The 15,421-nt window shown below is 47.8% G+C and overlaps 5 protein-coding genes across 5 annotated transcripts; 3 read left to right on the forward strand and 2 right to left on the reverse strand.

The window, feature by feature from the left end:
• Positions 1 to 1,636: 1,636 nt before the first annotated feature.
• AO090010000140 (uncharacterized protein) lies at positions 1,637 to 2,538 on the forward strand (the record flags this gene model as incomplete). The annotated part of the gene is made up of 2 exons (XM_023233795.1): positions 1,637 to 1,730; positions 1,778 to 2,538. 2 exons carry the CDS (start codon positions 1,637 to 1,639, stop codon positions 2,536 to 2,538), a joined length of 855 nt encoding a protein of 284 aa, XP_023094053.1.
• A 728-nt stretch (positions 2,539 to 3,266) lies between these two features.
• Positions 3,267 to 3,791, reverse strand: AO090010000139 (uncharacterized protein; the record flags this gene model as incomplete). The annotated part of the gene is made up of 1 exon (XM_001827127.3): positions 3,267 to 3,791. One exon carries the CDS (start codon positions 3,789 to 3,791, stop codon positions 3,267 to 3,269), a length of 525 nt encoding a protein of 174 aa, XP_001827179.3.
• Positions 3,792 to 5,506: 1,715 nt separating this feature from the next.
• AO090010000138 (arylsulfotransferase family protein) lies at positions 5,507 to 7,248 on the forward strand (the record flags this gene model as incomplete). The annotated part of the gene is made up of 4 exons (XM_023233796.1): positions 5,507 to 5,607; positions 5,699 to 5,915; positions 5,951 to 6,024; positions 6,093 to 7,248. The coding sequence occupies 4 exons, from the start codon at positions 5,507 to 5,509 to the stop codon at positions 7,246 to 7,248; spliced, it is 1,548 nt and encodes a 515-aa protein (XP_023094052.1).
• A 2,779-nt stretch (positions 7,249 to 10,027) lies between these two features.
• AO090010000136 (uncharacterized protein) lies at positions 10,028 to 12,898 on the forward strand (the record flags this gene model as incomplete). The annotated part of the gene is made up of 1 exon (XM_001827125.1): positions 10,028 to 12,898. One exon carries the CDS (start codon positions 10,028 to 10,030, stop codon positions 12,896 to 12,898), a length of 2,871 nt encoding a protein of 956 aa, XP_001827177.1.
• Positions 12,899 to 13,267: 369 nt separating this feature from the next.
• Positions 13,268 to 15,165, reverse strand: AO090010000135 (solute carrier 40 family transporter; the record flags this gene model as incomplete). The annotated part of the gene is made up of 6 exons (XM_023233797.1): positions 13,268 to 13,561; positions 13,676 to 14,209; positions 14,275 to 14,442; positions 14,489 to 14,512; positions 14,560 to 14,754; positions 14,800 to 15,165. 6 exons carry the CDS (start codon positions 15,163 to 15,165, stop codon positions 13,268 to 13,270), a joined length of 1,581 nt encoding a protein of 526 aa, XP_023094051.1.
• Positions 15,166 to 15,421: the final 256 nt, after the last annotated feature.

Here is a 15,421-nt window from a genome sequence, read left to right on the forward strand (position 1 = left end):
AAATGATCGCCAGGGTCGGCAGATATGGCCCTGACTGACCCCTAATACTGCCCTCAACACATCTACGGAGTATGGCCATGTCTGCACAGCTCCAGGGCAAGACGAATACTTGGTATGCCGAGGTGATTCAGGCAAGTTGTCATCAATCATATTCTGCCCAATGTCTCAGCTAAAGCCGGACCCATGGAATGGTAACACTAGCTTGATGTTCGCCACTGTTGGAGTTAATTTCTGGCTCTTGGCATGGGCAACATAATATCACTGGACTCCAGGTTTAATACCAGAGATAATTTTGAGGTGGACTTCTTATTGTAATACATCATCCTCCTTTGCTACAGCAGATTCCGGACCTCGACCTTTATAGTGTGTTATGGTATGTAGTAAGATTAGTATGCTCGAGATCACATACAGTAAATGCCTGTAGGCATTTTATAATTCATTGGGTTGTTCCTCGAGCTCTCTTCACTATGGTACGATGGTTTCCCGCTCATAACTCTCCAATTAGTGCGTCTATATAAGCGAGCTGTACTAATGTAAATAGCTAGGTTAGAATGTGCACGACAGCGTTTTCCTTAATGTTTTATAGGCCAATCCAGAGGAAAACACCAATAGGCTGAATAGCCAGGAAAGTGGACTTTCAAGCAGCTTGTGTTTCAAAGGGAGAGTATAATCAAGAAGGCTCGTTGCTTGCGGATTGGGATTCCGTCCTTGAGCTTCTGAATGAACTCCAAAAATGGCTGTTTACATCGTTCTTTCGTATGCATCTAGAACAGCCCTTGCGGCTTGGATTCGAACAAATCCAGATCCCTGTGGGTATCATATGACTAGAATGTCTGCCAGGTTGTCAAGGTGCCAAGCTTCAAGCAAAGCGGAAAAAGCTTAATGAGATGGTTCGGATGTAGAATCGACGACGGAAGCCAAGAATATCTTATATGGATCTACCGTCGGCTAGAAGTGTCGATATGAACTTTATTGTTTTTAATAGCTCTAACACCACCACAACACGTATAGCAGAGTACCCTACGTCTAAGAAGTCTAGACCATGTAGGAATACAATAATGTCGGCTCTGCATCTAGTCCTTTCTTTCATTCCTGGGGTTATATATAATGATTGGGTATGTTTTACTCATGTTTTCCACATATCCATAGGCCAAGCTGGGAGTCTAGATCGGTGAAACTATTCATAAACCACTAGATTGGGTCAAGCCAGTGAACAGCAGCATATTTCAGCCACCGGATCATGCAATAGCTCGCGCGTGGAGGGTCGGAACCGTTAATATTAGCAGGACATATCAGCCGACTCGTTGCTACACACAGGATCTGCAAGTCTATTATTGAGTTTCATCTGCGAATAGTGGCATGTACCTTGGTTCATCTGGAGCTTGTATTTAGACTTCAGTCTCCTTACAAAAATAGCACAGTTAATGTTAGACATCGCCTAGACTGAGGTGAGGTGGTGCTAACAATAGACTAGGGCATGCCGCGATGTGTTTGTCTTTCCTTGCCATGCCATCTATATAGCGACCTGCTCTGCTGGAGATGTCTCCTCTACAAATTCAGAACATCTGAGGTATTCCCATGCCAGTGCCACCGACATTATCGAGCATATCCAACAACCATCGTTACCCTCGGAATCATGAAGCTCAATCTCATTGCGCTTTTCCTTTTTATATTCAGCTTCGCAGCTGCGTCTCCAGTAGCAGAGCCCGACGAAGTAGACGGCCTTGAAGGTGTGTCTTCAGCCCCTCTCACAATACACCTCTATAAGATATCATAGCTCGTGACGCTGACATATACGAGAAAGGCCTCTACGAACGTGACTCAAGCCCGGAGCACTTCCAGCACGACCACAAATGCAACCAGCAAGAGAGCCGGTGTGAGCCAGGCCATTGGAACTCGAACAGCTGCAAGTGTAATGGTAAATGGTGCGACCAATTTGATCCCAATTGCAACAACTGGAGCTGGAACAAGTGCAAATGCATAAAGAAGTGCGATGGCCCGGACCGCCATTGCAAGCCCGGTGACTGGGACTGGAATAGCTGTCGCTGCAAGGGCAAGTGGTGTGGTAATTACGACTCCAACTGCAATAACTGGAGCTGGAACAAGTGCAAATGCAAGAAAGTCTGCAACGAAGCTGACCGCCATTGCAAGCCCGGTGACTGGGACTGGAATAGCTGTCGCTGCAAGGGCAAGTGGTGTGGTAATTACGACTCCAACTGCAACAACTGGAGCTGGAACAAGTGCAAATGCAAGAAAGTCTGCAACGAAGCTGACTGCCATTGCAAGCCCAGTGATTGCGACTGGAATAGCTGTCGCTGCAAGGGCAGGTGGTGTGGTAATTACGACTCTAACTGCAAAACGTGGAACTGGGATAAATGCCAGTGTAAGAAGGTCTGCCATCAAGCAGATCCTCACTGCAAACCACAGGACTGGGATTGGAACAATTGTCGCTGTAGAGGCAAATGGTGCGACAACTTCCAGCCTAATTGCAACAACTGGAATTGGGATAATTGCAGGTGCAAGCACCACAAGTCCTAGAGATGTACTGCGATGCTTCAAGCATCTGAAGCTCACATAGGTTCCTTTGTAAGGGGCTGTCTCGGTAGCCATGTTGCAGCTGATTGAAGGTCCGGTGTTCTTTGAGTACTCGAAAATGACAGTTGAAAAAGCATGTTTGATTTTCCACTTTGAATTTCACCTCTTCTATTGATTGGTACTGTGTTCTGTATGGTTATATTGTATTCCTATTAGTTGATACTCGGCCGAATGTTACTTGTTTGATTACCTCTGGAGTGGTACAGCAGTCACAATGTCACGGCTATACGTCCACCAGGACACAGATAGTCATAGCTTATGGTATGTGCAGTTTCTAGAGTTTTTTTTTTTTTTTTGGATGAACCATTTAGTTATACTTGGAGGTCGTACGACTATTCTGATAAGCCATTTGAATGGACCACGAACTAGGAAGGTCCAAACGACATCGTATCCTGGGCGTCGAATACCTTGGTTCCCAGGGTAAACGGTATGTGGTAGGTTGCCACCTGAGAAACTCTGAATGTAGATGGTTTGTCCTGCTCGGATACATCCGAAGCAAGCCTTGGAGCAAGTTGGCATATAGTAGTAGCGAATAGAAATATGTGTATATAGTATCGTATGAGGGCAGGACTGCAAGTATTGTGAATGACAACATGTACTTTCTAGTGGTGCCAGCTTGCCAAGGCTAAACCATTGAATAGAATAGAGGTATGCGTATTGAAAGTCCCATTTTACGCATCTTGCACTCGTAACCTTTTCGCTCTAAGATAAGTATAATCTGGCATTGCCTCCCTCACCCACTTTTCCATCTGTTCGCCGATGCTTATACCGAATTCCCGATCCCAACCTTTCCGTTCGAGCCCAATGTCAACAATAGCTGGGGTCTTGTCCTTCAAGACATGGGATGAATTGTCAAGTGTGAACTTCATTACAGCCTCAGGACTTTTGTGGCCAATTCTGTCCTCGACCCCTTTCTGTATCTTCTGATCCGGGACGTTCCATTCCCATTTGAGATGGACCGGGTTGAGCCCTATAAGCTTGCAGTACTTGGCTAGAACCGCAGGGTGATGTGCAATGTCCTGGGCGTCTAGTACTAAGGGATACTGAATATCCCTGTCACAGCCCTTGATTGGCTCCTCTTGATGCTGGTAGCACCAATCGTAAAGAAGCCTACTCCACCTCAATGTGGCATTTAATTCCATCAAGGGACATATCTCATGAGTCTGCGCAAATTCCTCCTTCTCCAACTCCCGCATGGCTCGATAGAAGGACGGGAATGCCAAGGCGGGATGACGAATGAGAAAGGTCAGCCTCCAGGTCTTCAAGTAGTGATCCGGAAATATTGAGAGGTTGTTGGCTGAGAACCCTTGGGGCGTGCCGTACGGATTCGGAAGCTTAATGTTCACCGGGGACGGTGTGCGGCTATCCTTATGTGAAAGATAGTCGCTGATGGCAGCCGGATCTGTGAACCACTGAACATGTTCTTTTGCAAAAAATACCTTGCCCTGAGATTCAGCGAGGTTTGACGTGCTCTCCAAGCGATTGAAATCGTGTTGAAAGATTTGTTGCATCTCTTCGGTTTGCTGCGGTGTCCAGCTTTCAATTGGCGTGTATGTAGAGTTTGTTGTCCTGCCTTTGATAAAGGAGTCCCAGAAGAAATAGCCTCCCTTCTCATTGGAGATCGCATTCTCCTGCTCTTCGAGAGACAACATTCTCACAAGAAGATTGGATGCAGTACGAGGATAGGTGACCAATAATGTTCGTCTAAAAGGATGTGGGCAGTCTCCGTTGTGTCTTTCCATTGTGAGCAACGCACACTCCAAATGAAACAAATTGCAATATTGTTCATAGATTTGAAAATCTCGAGAGATCAAGTTGGCAGTAGAGTAGCCCTGTAGATGAACAGGAATGATAGCTATAATAGCTGTAATTGTATCCTGCGCCCCATGCCAAACTCCCTAAAGTCAGTGGGATAGGGTTACAGCTCTGTGGGAACCGTACTCCATATGGCTCATACCTCACGCTTGCAGCAAATGCATATACGTGCATCATGACCGTTTCAATTCAATGCGACGGCGTAATTCAGCGCCTAAACTCTGATGATGTCAGCATTGGGTTTTGGCAACGTAACGAAGAAATCTCATGCTCTCATCCCGAAGCCATATCCATTGATAATCCAGTAGCTGAGCACGAGGTTGTCTGAACTCGGGACAGTTCACGAAGTCACTTGAATCTAATACATTTGAACCCCGGAAATCACACACACATGGTCATACGATTGGCTAATATAAATGCCACCCAATGATCAGCGACGTCCCGACTTCAAGTTCGTGATAAGGTTTCTGATAAGGTTGACCCACGGTTTCGGGCCCTGGGGAACAGCGTAACCCACGTGGGGCTATGTCAAATTTCGTTTGCGATCGGCAATCCCGGATTCGCATGATCCTCAGAATGTCTAGATGACATAGATGTCCCTGAGCTGATTGGTTGTATTGCCATGGAAGGTTCACACTGCTCACTCATGACCTAATGAATACCTGGATCGTTCTTGTCTAAGTTGTGTCCAAGCAGGCCTTGAACGTTGAATCGCGCTGATATTTATCCTCAATCACATTTCATTAAGACTAACCAGTTTCGTAATGTTTTCGTACTAAAGCAGAATACATGAGATTGGCCTAGACCAGATCCTCAGCTCCAATTGAGATTCCAGACCAAGGTTAGTCACGCCCGTGTTCTAAAAGACCGTTCGTTTGGTATGGTCCTTCATAAAAGCCCTGCTGATCTAGGCACAAGGTGTCGAAAGCTAAATAATGAAAGTCATGACGTAACCACAATATGAAAATAACTATGATACTAGTTGTGCATACGTACATTTTCAGGAATGTAGGCAGAATATTTTATTCCAAGAAGGATCAACTAATACCAAAACCAGATAGATAATGCTGCATCGGCCTTCATAATTTTCCTTCTCATGAATATTGTATTTATCCCAGAAGTCCTGATACGACCCAATCAACCTCAAGGAGTAATGAGCCTTTTATATTTCGAGAAACAGAACCTGTGGTTGCAAGCGTAAACATGGCCCTTCGAAACAGCAGGAGCTTCTGCTCTTATGTGGACATGCTTCGGATCATAATATGCACATTGGCGACAACGAGTGTAGTCAACGCTGCAACATGGGTTTCTTTTCAATCGGTCCGTGCCTTCACTCAATTATTCTAATAAACAGAGCTACGCTGAATCTCAACCAGAGACCAGATATTCGAGCACCGGTTATGGAAATTAGTCTTAAGAACGACTCTCTCATTACCCCCGGCTACATATTCATGGCGCCATATCAAACGGAATTACCAGGACCGTATATCTACGATACTGATGGTGTGAGTTAGTCCAAGTTACATCTAAGAACATATAGCTGACTCAAGAGCCCAGAATCTGGTATGGACCGGAGCCGATGGCTCAACAACCGAACTTTTCCATGGCCTGCAGGTGTGTCCCTACGAGGGATCTGATCATCTATGCTATTTCCAAGGCAATCAAATAGAAGGTTACGCTAGGGGCCGTAACATCATCTTGAACAAAGACTATGCGCAAGCGGCCACAGTACAGAGTGGGGATGGTTTGACGCTCAGCGACATGCATGAGTTGGATATTATTGATAATACCTCCGTTCTCATTGCCATTTACCAGCCGCGCCGCTATAACCTAACGGCATACAATGTGTCCGCGGACAATGGGTGGGTCATGGATGGCGTATTTCAGGAGATTAATATCACGTCGGGAAAGGTCCTCTTCGAGTGGAGGTCTCTCGATCACGTCGGCATATCAGAAACATATACCCCGATTCGACTTAATACAGTCGTTGGAGATGGTCTTAGCAATGCGACTGCTTGGGACTACTTCCATATCAACTCTGTTGATAAAAACGATGACGGTGATTATCTTGTGTCTGCTAGACATACTAGCTGCATCTATAAGATATCCGGTGCAGATGGATCCATTCAATGGCGACTAGGTGGCACCAATAGTTCCATTAAATTGCAGGACTACAATTTCTCCTCTCAACACGATGCACGTTTCATCCAGGAGAACGATACCGTCACTGTTATTTCACTCTTCGATAACGCAAGTAATGGATATAGAAACACGTCATCAACGTCTTCAGGCATTATCGTGTCAATTGATCATGCAACCAATACCTCAAGCCTAATGAAAAGATACCAGGCTCCAGGTAATGGACTCCTCTCGACGAGCCAGGGAAACCTCCAAATACTGGCTAACCAGAACACTTTCATCGGATGGGGGAACAATCCTTCAATTTCTGAGCATACCGAAGACGGAACGCCCGTGTTCTTGGCAACATTAGAAGATCCGCGGGCGATGAACTATCGTGCCTTCAAATTCAATTGGACCGGAGAGCCAAGCGACAATCCCACTCTTCGTACATATGCGGCTGCCCCAGGCTCTGCAACCACGTTCTGGGTCAGTTGGAATGGTGCCACTGAAGTTGACTATTGGAATTTCTACGGGACGACTTCGACGTCTGAGGAATTTACGCTGTTGACCAAGGCCGACAGGCAAGGGTTCCAAACCACCTATACGAGCACTGATTACCACCCTCGAGCATATGCAGAAGCGGTCTCGAGCGATGGGTCAAGTCTAGGTAATTCGTCAGTCGTGAATACGACGTCATCTTTGCCCAGCCAAGACTAGGAAGAGTAAAGCAAATACCAGAGATACGGTCTCTGGGGTATCGAATTAGAAAGTCTCGGATCCTGTCACCTATATAATAAATGCCATTGGTGCCTCAGAACCTTTATCATCTAATGTTGATTTCTCGGAAGGCAAGATTCCTGTTACCGTGATAGCATGTCTATACACGCAAATATATATTAAATGGTGCAGAGAGGGTTGAAAATTGATTCAAGCCACCGGATGCTTGATGTTGGTACATTTGTAATATCATGCTTTCTCTGGCGTACTACACTATCGAACAATTATGCTAATCCCATATCACGTTCACTCTCCAACCCTGCTATATCTAGCAACGTTTAACGACATGTTCCAAGAAAGACCTTTCAGTTACTCGAAGCGAAATGCGATGTCAATCATTAGGGTCAGATAGCGGGTCGATTTGATGGTACACTTAAGCATAGACGAGTCTAAAAATAGTTCCCGTTTCCTGCAGGGAGTCGGCCAGGCCATGAATTCTAGGAAGAACCATTTACGCTGTTCACCGAGGGCTCGAAGGATAGCTGACAGCTTTATGCTCTGGGAGTAAATCGCTTACATTTATCAGCGAGCTACAGGAAGATAGAGCCATTGGACAATGAAAGCCCATCTACAGGTACCTCTTAACGTACCATATGGTAGTACTATTTTTCCTGGATGGGGGACCCTCGTGTGGTCCTCGCAGAACTCCCCTTTGGGATCCCCATGCATCTAAATACTAAAATAGCAGTGTGGGAACACAAAAGCAGGTACGGAGTATGGGCAAAACGAGTGGACTAAGGAAAAGTCCGTTATTTACAGGAGGGGAGTGCGGACCCGCAAAAGTGCCCCGTTCATTGAGATATGATACACAAGCTCCATGCCAGCCGAATATTTCTTTGTCAGTAGCGCGGCATGTAGTCGGCCTGTCCGTCGTCGAGATAGACTATCATTCCATAGTAAGTAACCTAGATCCACCTAGGATTAATGTACAACTAGTATTTCTCCCTTAAAATGGCAATGTTAGCGATCTCATAGGTATAGGACATGCTCAATAAATCGCTACAAGGACAATCCACGATCATGAAAGAGTATGGGCGTGAAGAAGTAGATATTACTGTGAAACGGTTCGCCTTTGACTGTACATACCATGCCGCAATCTTTGCCCGGGCGGCATACCTCTTCAGGCCCTGGGGTTTTGAAACCAGCCGCTGGAGAAGATGAGGTAGGATGGGATGAACCATACCTCTTCTATGACTGGGCCTGCCCTAGGAAGGTATCACTGGATTCACCACGACGCAAGGGTGATTAGCGGACAAGTTACCATCTTGAATCTGTACTACGGTAATATCTTTTACTCGCAATAGGAGCAAGGCATCAGGGGTCGAGCATAGTGTGCACTGTATGACTTGTAAATTCTACATTGGTAGGTGATTGGAGACATTGGTATTATGGTACGTCAGATAGCTTCACTTTCACTAGGGCTCTTACTCTAGTCCGCTGAAGCTGTGGTAGGCGGTAATGTGAAAGACATCCTGATGTCTATCGGGACTTCTTGTAGGCTAAGCATTGAGGCACTCCAGAATCCTGTCTGTCGATAGAATACAATAGTAACATATCAAACTGTATTAACAACCGCTCATACGGAAGTCCGCAGAGGCTGTTGATGGAGTGAATTCCATTTCCGTTTTTCTACGAAGTCTAGAAGTATTATCGACTTCTTACTTCTAATTGGAGCGCAAGGGCGATTGCAACACAGGGTCCAAGACCCAAGCAAGTGGCAACGTCCCTGCAGATCGTAATGATGCGGGCGCTTGTTGAGATCAGGGGTCCGTGGTATATCATTGGTCTGTAGATGAGGATATATATCCTTAAATAATCTTAAACTACAACGTAACGGTTACAATGCCCTGTTTAAAAATATAGTATACCTTTCCGATAAGACTGCCGTAGGCCAGCTGATCAGCTGAGACTGGGCGATAGAGATGTGGACACACAGGTACTAGACTCTTTCTGCCGCAAGAACGACCCAGTTCAACACGTAAATATCTATCGCCATCTTTTTAAACGCACCGGGCAACGTTGGGTGGACATAAGTTTTGCTGCCGGGCAAAGAGACTCCGCGAATCACGTCCTCCCCGTTGCTATTAGGGTTCCGGGCGCTAAAGCCCTGGCCAGTGCTATAGACTCATCACACGCTTCAAATTGCCAAAGTTTCTTTGTTTAACGTGCCATTTCACCAAAACTAACTGAATGTGACACTCTGATTGCCATGATTAGAAGCGACACTTGTTCTGATAAGCAACGCCAGGTTCTTCTATTCATGCTAGTCCTTGTAAGCCCTGATGGCATCATTTTGATACCCCTGCCAAGCTCCAAAAGCAGAAGCAACTAAATCTGTGCCCGATAAACAAAGGAGGTATATCAGAAATTCGATGTTACAATGGCACTCTGGAGACATGATCTATCCACTGGCCTCGTGGGTTGTAGGGCATCGAAACACTAATACCTACCCGCTTCTCCCATGGGCAGCGGCTCACCCGTTGATAAATTAGGGGCAGAACCCACATCACAACGTTATTTTTTTGGTCCTGCATTGGGTCACCTATGGCTGGAATACATTTCCACTTGGGGTAACCTGTCCCTCATTTCTTTACAAATTGTTCTCATTCTCTCTTTTCAAGGACAACGTACAGTTGGCCCTAACATTCGTTACATTTATGGTTTTCTTGTGAATATACCCTTTCGATTTACAGCGCAAAAAGCGCGACACTCTTTAACCATGTACCGGATATCCATCCCTCTGGTCCTCTTACTAGTACAGCAGACTGTCAGTCTGCCGGCGCCTGAGGATTATTCCGGTGTTACCAATAACGGCGCTTATGGCGTCTCCGACGCATCTCTGAATGCCAACGTCGGTGGCAGTATCCCTCAACCGGCTCAGAATGGAATCGACCCCCAGAGTTTGGTTGCGAATGATGCTGATCTAAACAACCAGGTGAATCCGGAACCCCCAGCCTATGGCAGTGCTATCGATGCTGCGGCCTCCCAAGAGGTCATAACATCAACAATAGTCGTAACGTGGACTAAGCCTGGAGATACTAATCCAACAATGGCACCAATCGCTGCTCCGGTTGACAAAAGTAACTTTATCGAGGCAAACGAGGACGCCGGACGCCCAGCAGCAGACGCTTGGGCTGCCTTTGACTCCTCGTCTTCAGAAAACGTTATCAATACTCCACATTCATCTAGCGCCCCTCTCATCCATGCTAGTAGCCACTATGAAGATGTGGGTATACAAAACTCCGGGTATCCGACCTCAAGATCCGCACAGTTTATCCCAGCACCAGAGCCCTCGTCTCAAGCATCAGTTACGCCAGTTCCCGACCCATACCCTCCGTCGAACGCCGCAGACGATTCTTCAAACACCACAACAGACGACGACCTGCTTCCTCCAACAAGGGCACCACGGCTGCCAACGTTCACAGATGTGCCACCACGATTCTCTACCTTGAGCATCGAGTCCATGGCGTCGCAGAACGGCCTTCTCCAGACCGCCATTAATGGCATCTCAACTATCCTTCCTGTCATTAACGGACTGGGTTTGCTCGGAATTGAGACTGAGGGTACATATTTCAACCTGCCTGGCTTGCTTGACGCAATTGATATTCCCTGTCTCTTCCGCTGCAGTACGCCCCCTTCACCTGCAAGGCCTCAGCCTGGAGCTGTTCCGCAGGCACCGGCCGCGGTACAAGCTCCACCAGCAGTGGCTCCGCCGGCAGTAGCTCCGCCCGCCGCTGGTGGTGCCGCAATGGGAGGTGGTGCCGAAGCAGCTGCCGCTGCCGGTGCTGGTGCTGGGCTTGTCGGTGCTAGTCCTGCTGGTGGTGCCGAAGCCGCTGGTGGTACTGTTGCCGGTGGTGTTCCAGCCGCTGCTAATGTAGTGAAAGGTGGTGCGGAAGCCGGTGCTGGTGTATTAGGTAGTGGTGTAGAAGCCGCTGGTGGTTCAGTGGGCAGTGGGCTTATTCGTGCATCAGCAGAGGCCCCCCAAGTCGAAGCTCCACCGGCACAGGGAATTGCCGCCCAAGTGCCTGAAGCTGCTGGCGGTCTGTCCAATAATCCTCTCTTGAGCGTACCTGGCCGAAGTCTTCTAAAAGGGGTAGAAAACGGCATCCAAACCGGCCTTGATCAATCAGGAGGATTGCCTGGCATAAATAATCCGCCAAGTCAGTCTCTAGATGGGCAGGCTAATGACGTGCTGAGCAATGTGGGTCCGCAACCAGGATCGGACTCTACCTTGAACGCTCCGGTCAATGGCATGGACAATAGTGGTGTTAATGAGATGATTCCTCCTGTGGCCGCGTCAAGTTCCACTCCTCCACAGCCTGTTCAAAATGGATTACAAAATGACGCTGGGAACCTCATGTACCCACCTCCACCTCCTATGCCGCTTAACCCTCCCCAACCAAGCTATGTCCAGGATGGGCTACAGAGGGGTATTAATGACAATACAACTATGGCTGGAGGTCTCAACAATGGGTACGGCAACAACATGGCCCCCCCAGCATACTCTTCCCTGGCGAGTCCGCTCCAGAATGGTATGAATGCAGGTATTGGGAGCAATATGCAACAGGCAGGCAACATCGGGCAAAATATGCCTCCTGAGGCCGCGACAATGAATTCATTCGCCAGTGGCGCACAGGGACCCCCGGCGTCGGGACAATTGATGCAGCCTAATGCAGCAGCGGGAGTGGCCATGGCTTTGCCAGTGCAAGGGAACTCCCCCTCCTCTAATGGCGCGTTGATCAACGCAGGATCATACGGGGGCTCCAGCAGTATGCCACTAATCCCGATGTCCACGATGATGGCATCGCCGAGCCAGACCCCTTCCATTACCCCTGGGCCTTCGCATACACCGACGCCGACACCCACACCTACACCCACCACAGCATCAAGTAGTGAGCCTCCAGCCGTTACTACGACGCAGTTCAATGGTGAAGTCGTGTCCTGCGCCTCGGGCAAGTACCCCGACGACGATCACTCAGCAACACCCGAGTGCGCCGGAGAAACCAAGGTGGTGTCCACCGTTGAATCTATCGCCTCTGCCTATGCAGCCTCCGTGTCTGCTGAGGCATCTGCCGCCGCATCGAAATCCGCTGCCGAGGAATCTGCTGCCGCGTCGAAATCTGTCGCTGAAGCCGCAGACGCCTCGTGGACTTCCGCTGCTGCAAAGCCATCCGCCACCTGTGACATATTAGACGACAATGGAAAGAACAAGGTTATATTCCGGGTTGGTGGTATCAATGGCTGGACAGATGGGAGTTCATTCTCGGAAATCCTAAAGACGAAATGCCATAGGTTCAACTTTTTCAAAACCTTCACGATTGCGGATTACCTCTTTTACGGGCATGAAAAGTCAGATTTCGAAGGCAGGCAGCGAGACACTGAGAAAGTTACGTTCACAATGACCGGCTTTAAGAATGGCTGTGTTGAGGATGCGATTCAGGAGGCTGGTGGACCAGTACACGGTAAAGGGGATGGTGAGCTCACATGCCAGCATAAAAAGGAGGACTCGTTACCACCGAAAAGTCTCAAAGATGCACAGGATGCCGGGGAGAACATTGAAAATTGTGTCTTTATACCTGTAGTACATTAGGTACATGAGAATGCTTGAGTATCGCTACGGCATATGATAAGAGCTGCGGTGCAGGAAGGCCAGAGATATCTAAAGTCTTGGTCGATAGGTCTCATAGATTCTCTACTTTGCTATTGCTAACCCTCTGTACTACTCTGCGTATTCTTTTTCTGGCTCACCGTTTGCCCCTCATGTCCTTTGTCATTCTTGTACCTATTGCCCACTCCTCCAGTTTACGAACTAATCAATCATTCGCAATGTTCTTAACACCCTTCCTCTTCGGACTGCACTCTGGCGTTCTTGAAGTTGAGCTGTATCTCACAAGATAAACAGCAGATACGCAGATGCTTGCCAAATCCATCACTGGCAAATATCCTTGATATAGCATGACTAAAAGTCCGACGCCGAAGAAATCCGGTCAATGCACCTCTCCCTCGTTTGTTGTAGCATTCCTGGAGTAGCAATCCACTTCGGGACATGGATCAAATGACCACGCTGCATGCGAACAAAGAGCGTATAAAGCATCCCAGCAAGGCCAACAGCAATGACACTGATCAGCGCCGGCCATTCAAACTGGTCTGGTTGCGAAAAGACTATAGTAGAGATAAACGAGCCGATTTCGAAGGCATTCTGCCATGCAGTCTCTATGGAAGAGAAATTGCCTCGGTTTTCGGCTTCGACGCCCTGTATTTAGGGCATGTTAGTCTTGTTCTACTCCTATCTCTTTCTTCGGGCTGAATTTGAGGTGGGTAGAATAGAAGGGTTACCTGTCTGCAGCAGGTACCTATAAGCACTCACCTCCTGAACAAGGATTTGCACGCACAAATCAAAGCCTCGTAATCCGACTCGGCTAAGAATTGTTCCTCCTACCAGTCCCGACGCAGAGATCAGGGGCTGATCGGGGAATATCCAGAAGATGGATATTCCAGCTACCAGTGACGCAAGCTGCCAATTAGCGAGCCAAAGCCCGGCTCGAGTGGGACCGATTCTCCCCATCAGCCAAGGAGCGATCCATGTTGCTAGGACTTCAAAGGCGACAGCTAAGGTTCTTGCAATGCCGACATGTGTGGAGTCGTAGCCTGTCGACAGGAGCCATGTGACCATTTGCCCGGCAAATGAGAGGACGGTGAGGTATAGTAAAGCTCCAGCGAATGACGGGAGGAAAACGGGGTGACGGAAGTAAGAGGCAAAATCACCTAAAGCCTTCCGTGTCAGACGATGCCAATAGTGCGAGAGGCGCGCCATGATACTTTGTTGGTCGGACTCTCTGCTTGGCGAATCGTGGTCTGCTTTCGTCTTTCGCTCTTGCAACTCGGGTACTTCATAGTATACCTTAGGGTATGTGTTAGAAGTATTGAGCGCCTGTCAATGAATTCTAGTCTAGTGGTTAGACTCACCCTGGCTATCGAAAAGTATTCAACAACTACAGAACAGATGTTCATTCCCAGATTGAACAAAATGGCAAACTTAGTCGACACACCATCGACCAAGGCTATGGCGAGCGGCCCGATAAGTTTACAGATGAGGTCAATCCGTCGCATCTGGGCATTCGTAGCTATGTTAGGCTGCATTAGTACTTATGGTATACCACTGTCCAAGTCTTGTACTTACTCTTGAGGCTATCGTGATCGTTTCCTGCAACAACCACAACCTACCATTCCATATGAACATCAGGTCTATACAGAGCTATTCTCTATACGTACCCAGTCTCTCTCAACAGATACCAGATTCATGATAGAGCACAGCTTCTCGATACAGGCAAGGAGGGCTAATGCTATGAGCAGAATACTATCAATCTCGCTGAGCGCCGGTTGCCCGATTGCAAGCAAGTAGAATATCACGCAAGATGCGGAGACCGCGATTCTTTGTAGCACTGCCTTCAGTAAGTAAATGAGCAGACCATGATCCGATGGGTATCACACACCAATCGAGACTCGAACTACCTGCAGTCGATTTCCTGTATCGATATAATGCCCCACGGCTGGTGCCAGGAGAATTGCTGCAACGCCTCGGGAAAGGGCATAGACGGACATAGGTAGCAGGGTTCCCGGATAAATCGAAGCCAGGTAGAGGACAGCCCCAAACTCAAAGACGCGAGAGTTCCATGTTGATAAGAAGTGGGAGATGTACAGACGACGTGCAAGCCTGCTTGGGGGCGCATTCGCTACAGGGGGCTCATGCTGACTATGAGGAAATGTTGAGTGTCCATGATCAACGGCCTCTGGGTCAGCAGAAAGCAGAGGTGAGTACTCTGAAGGAGTTGATGGCCGGGTCATGCGTGCTGCCATCTTTAGAACGTTTGGGAGGGTTCTGGGCAGATTGACAAAATAAACTATCTGTTCGTTTTATGTTCGTTTTCGTAGGGACATGGGAGTAAAGGAGAGGTTGGGTGTTTAATAGTGGACGGAACCGTAGGTATCCGAGTCTACGGGGTCTGGCGTGATGCTCGGAATGTAGATAAATTAGAAGCAAACAAAAGACAAATAGAGGTAGGTGTGTGATCGCCATGACCGCGTGGTATTAGTAGCTATGTTTGGCTGATGC

This window comes from Aspergillus oryzae, chromosome 8 (genome assembly GCF_000184455.2).
Source record: "Aspergillus oryzae RIB40 DNA, chromosome 8".
Taxonomy (NCBI): Eukaryota; Fungi; Ascomycota; class Eurotiomycetes; order Eurotiales; family Aspergillaceae; genus Aspergillus; species Aspergillus oryzae.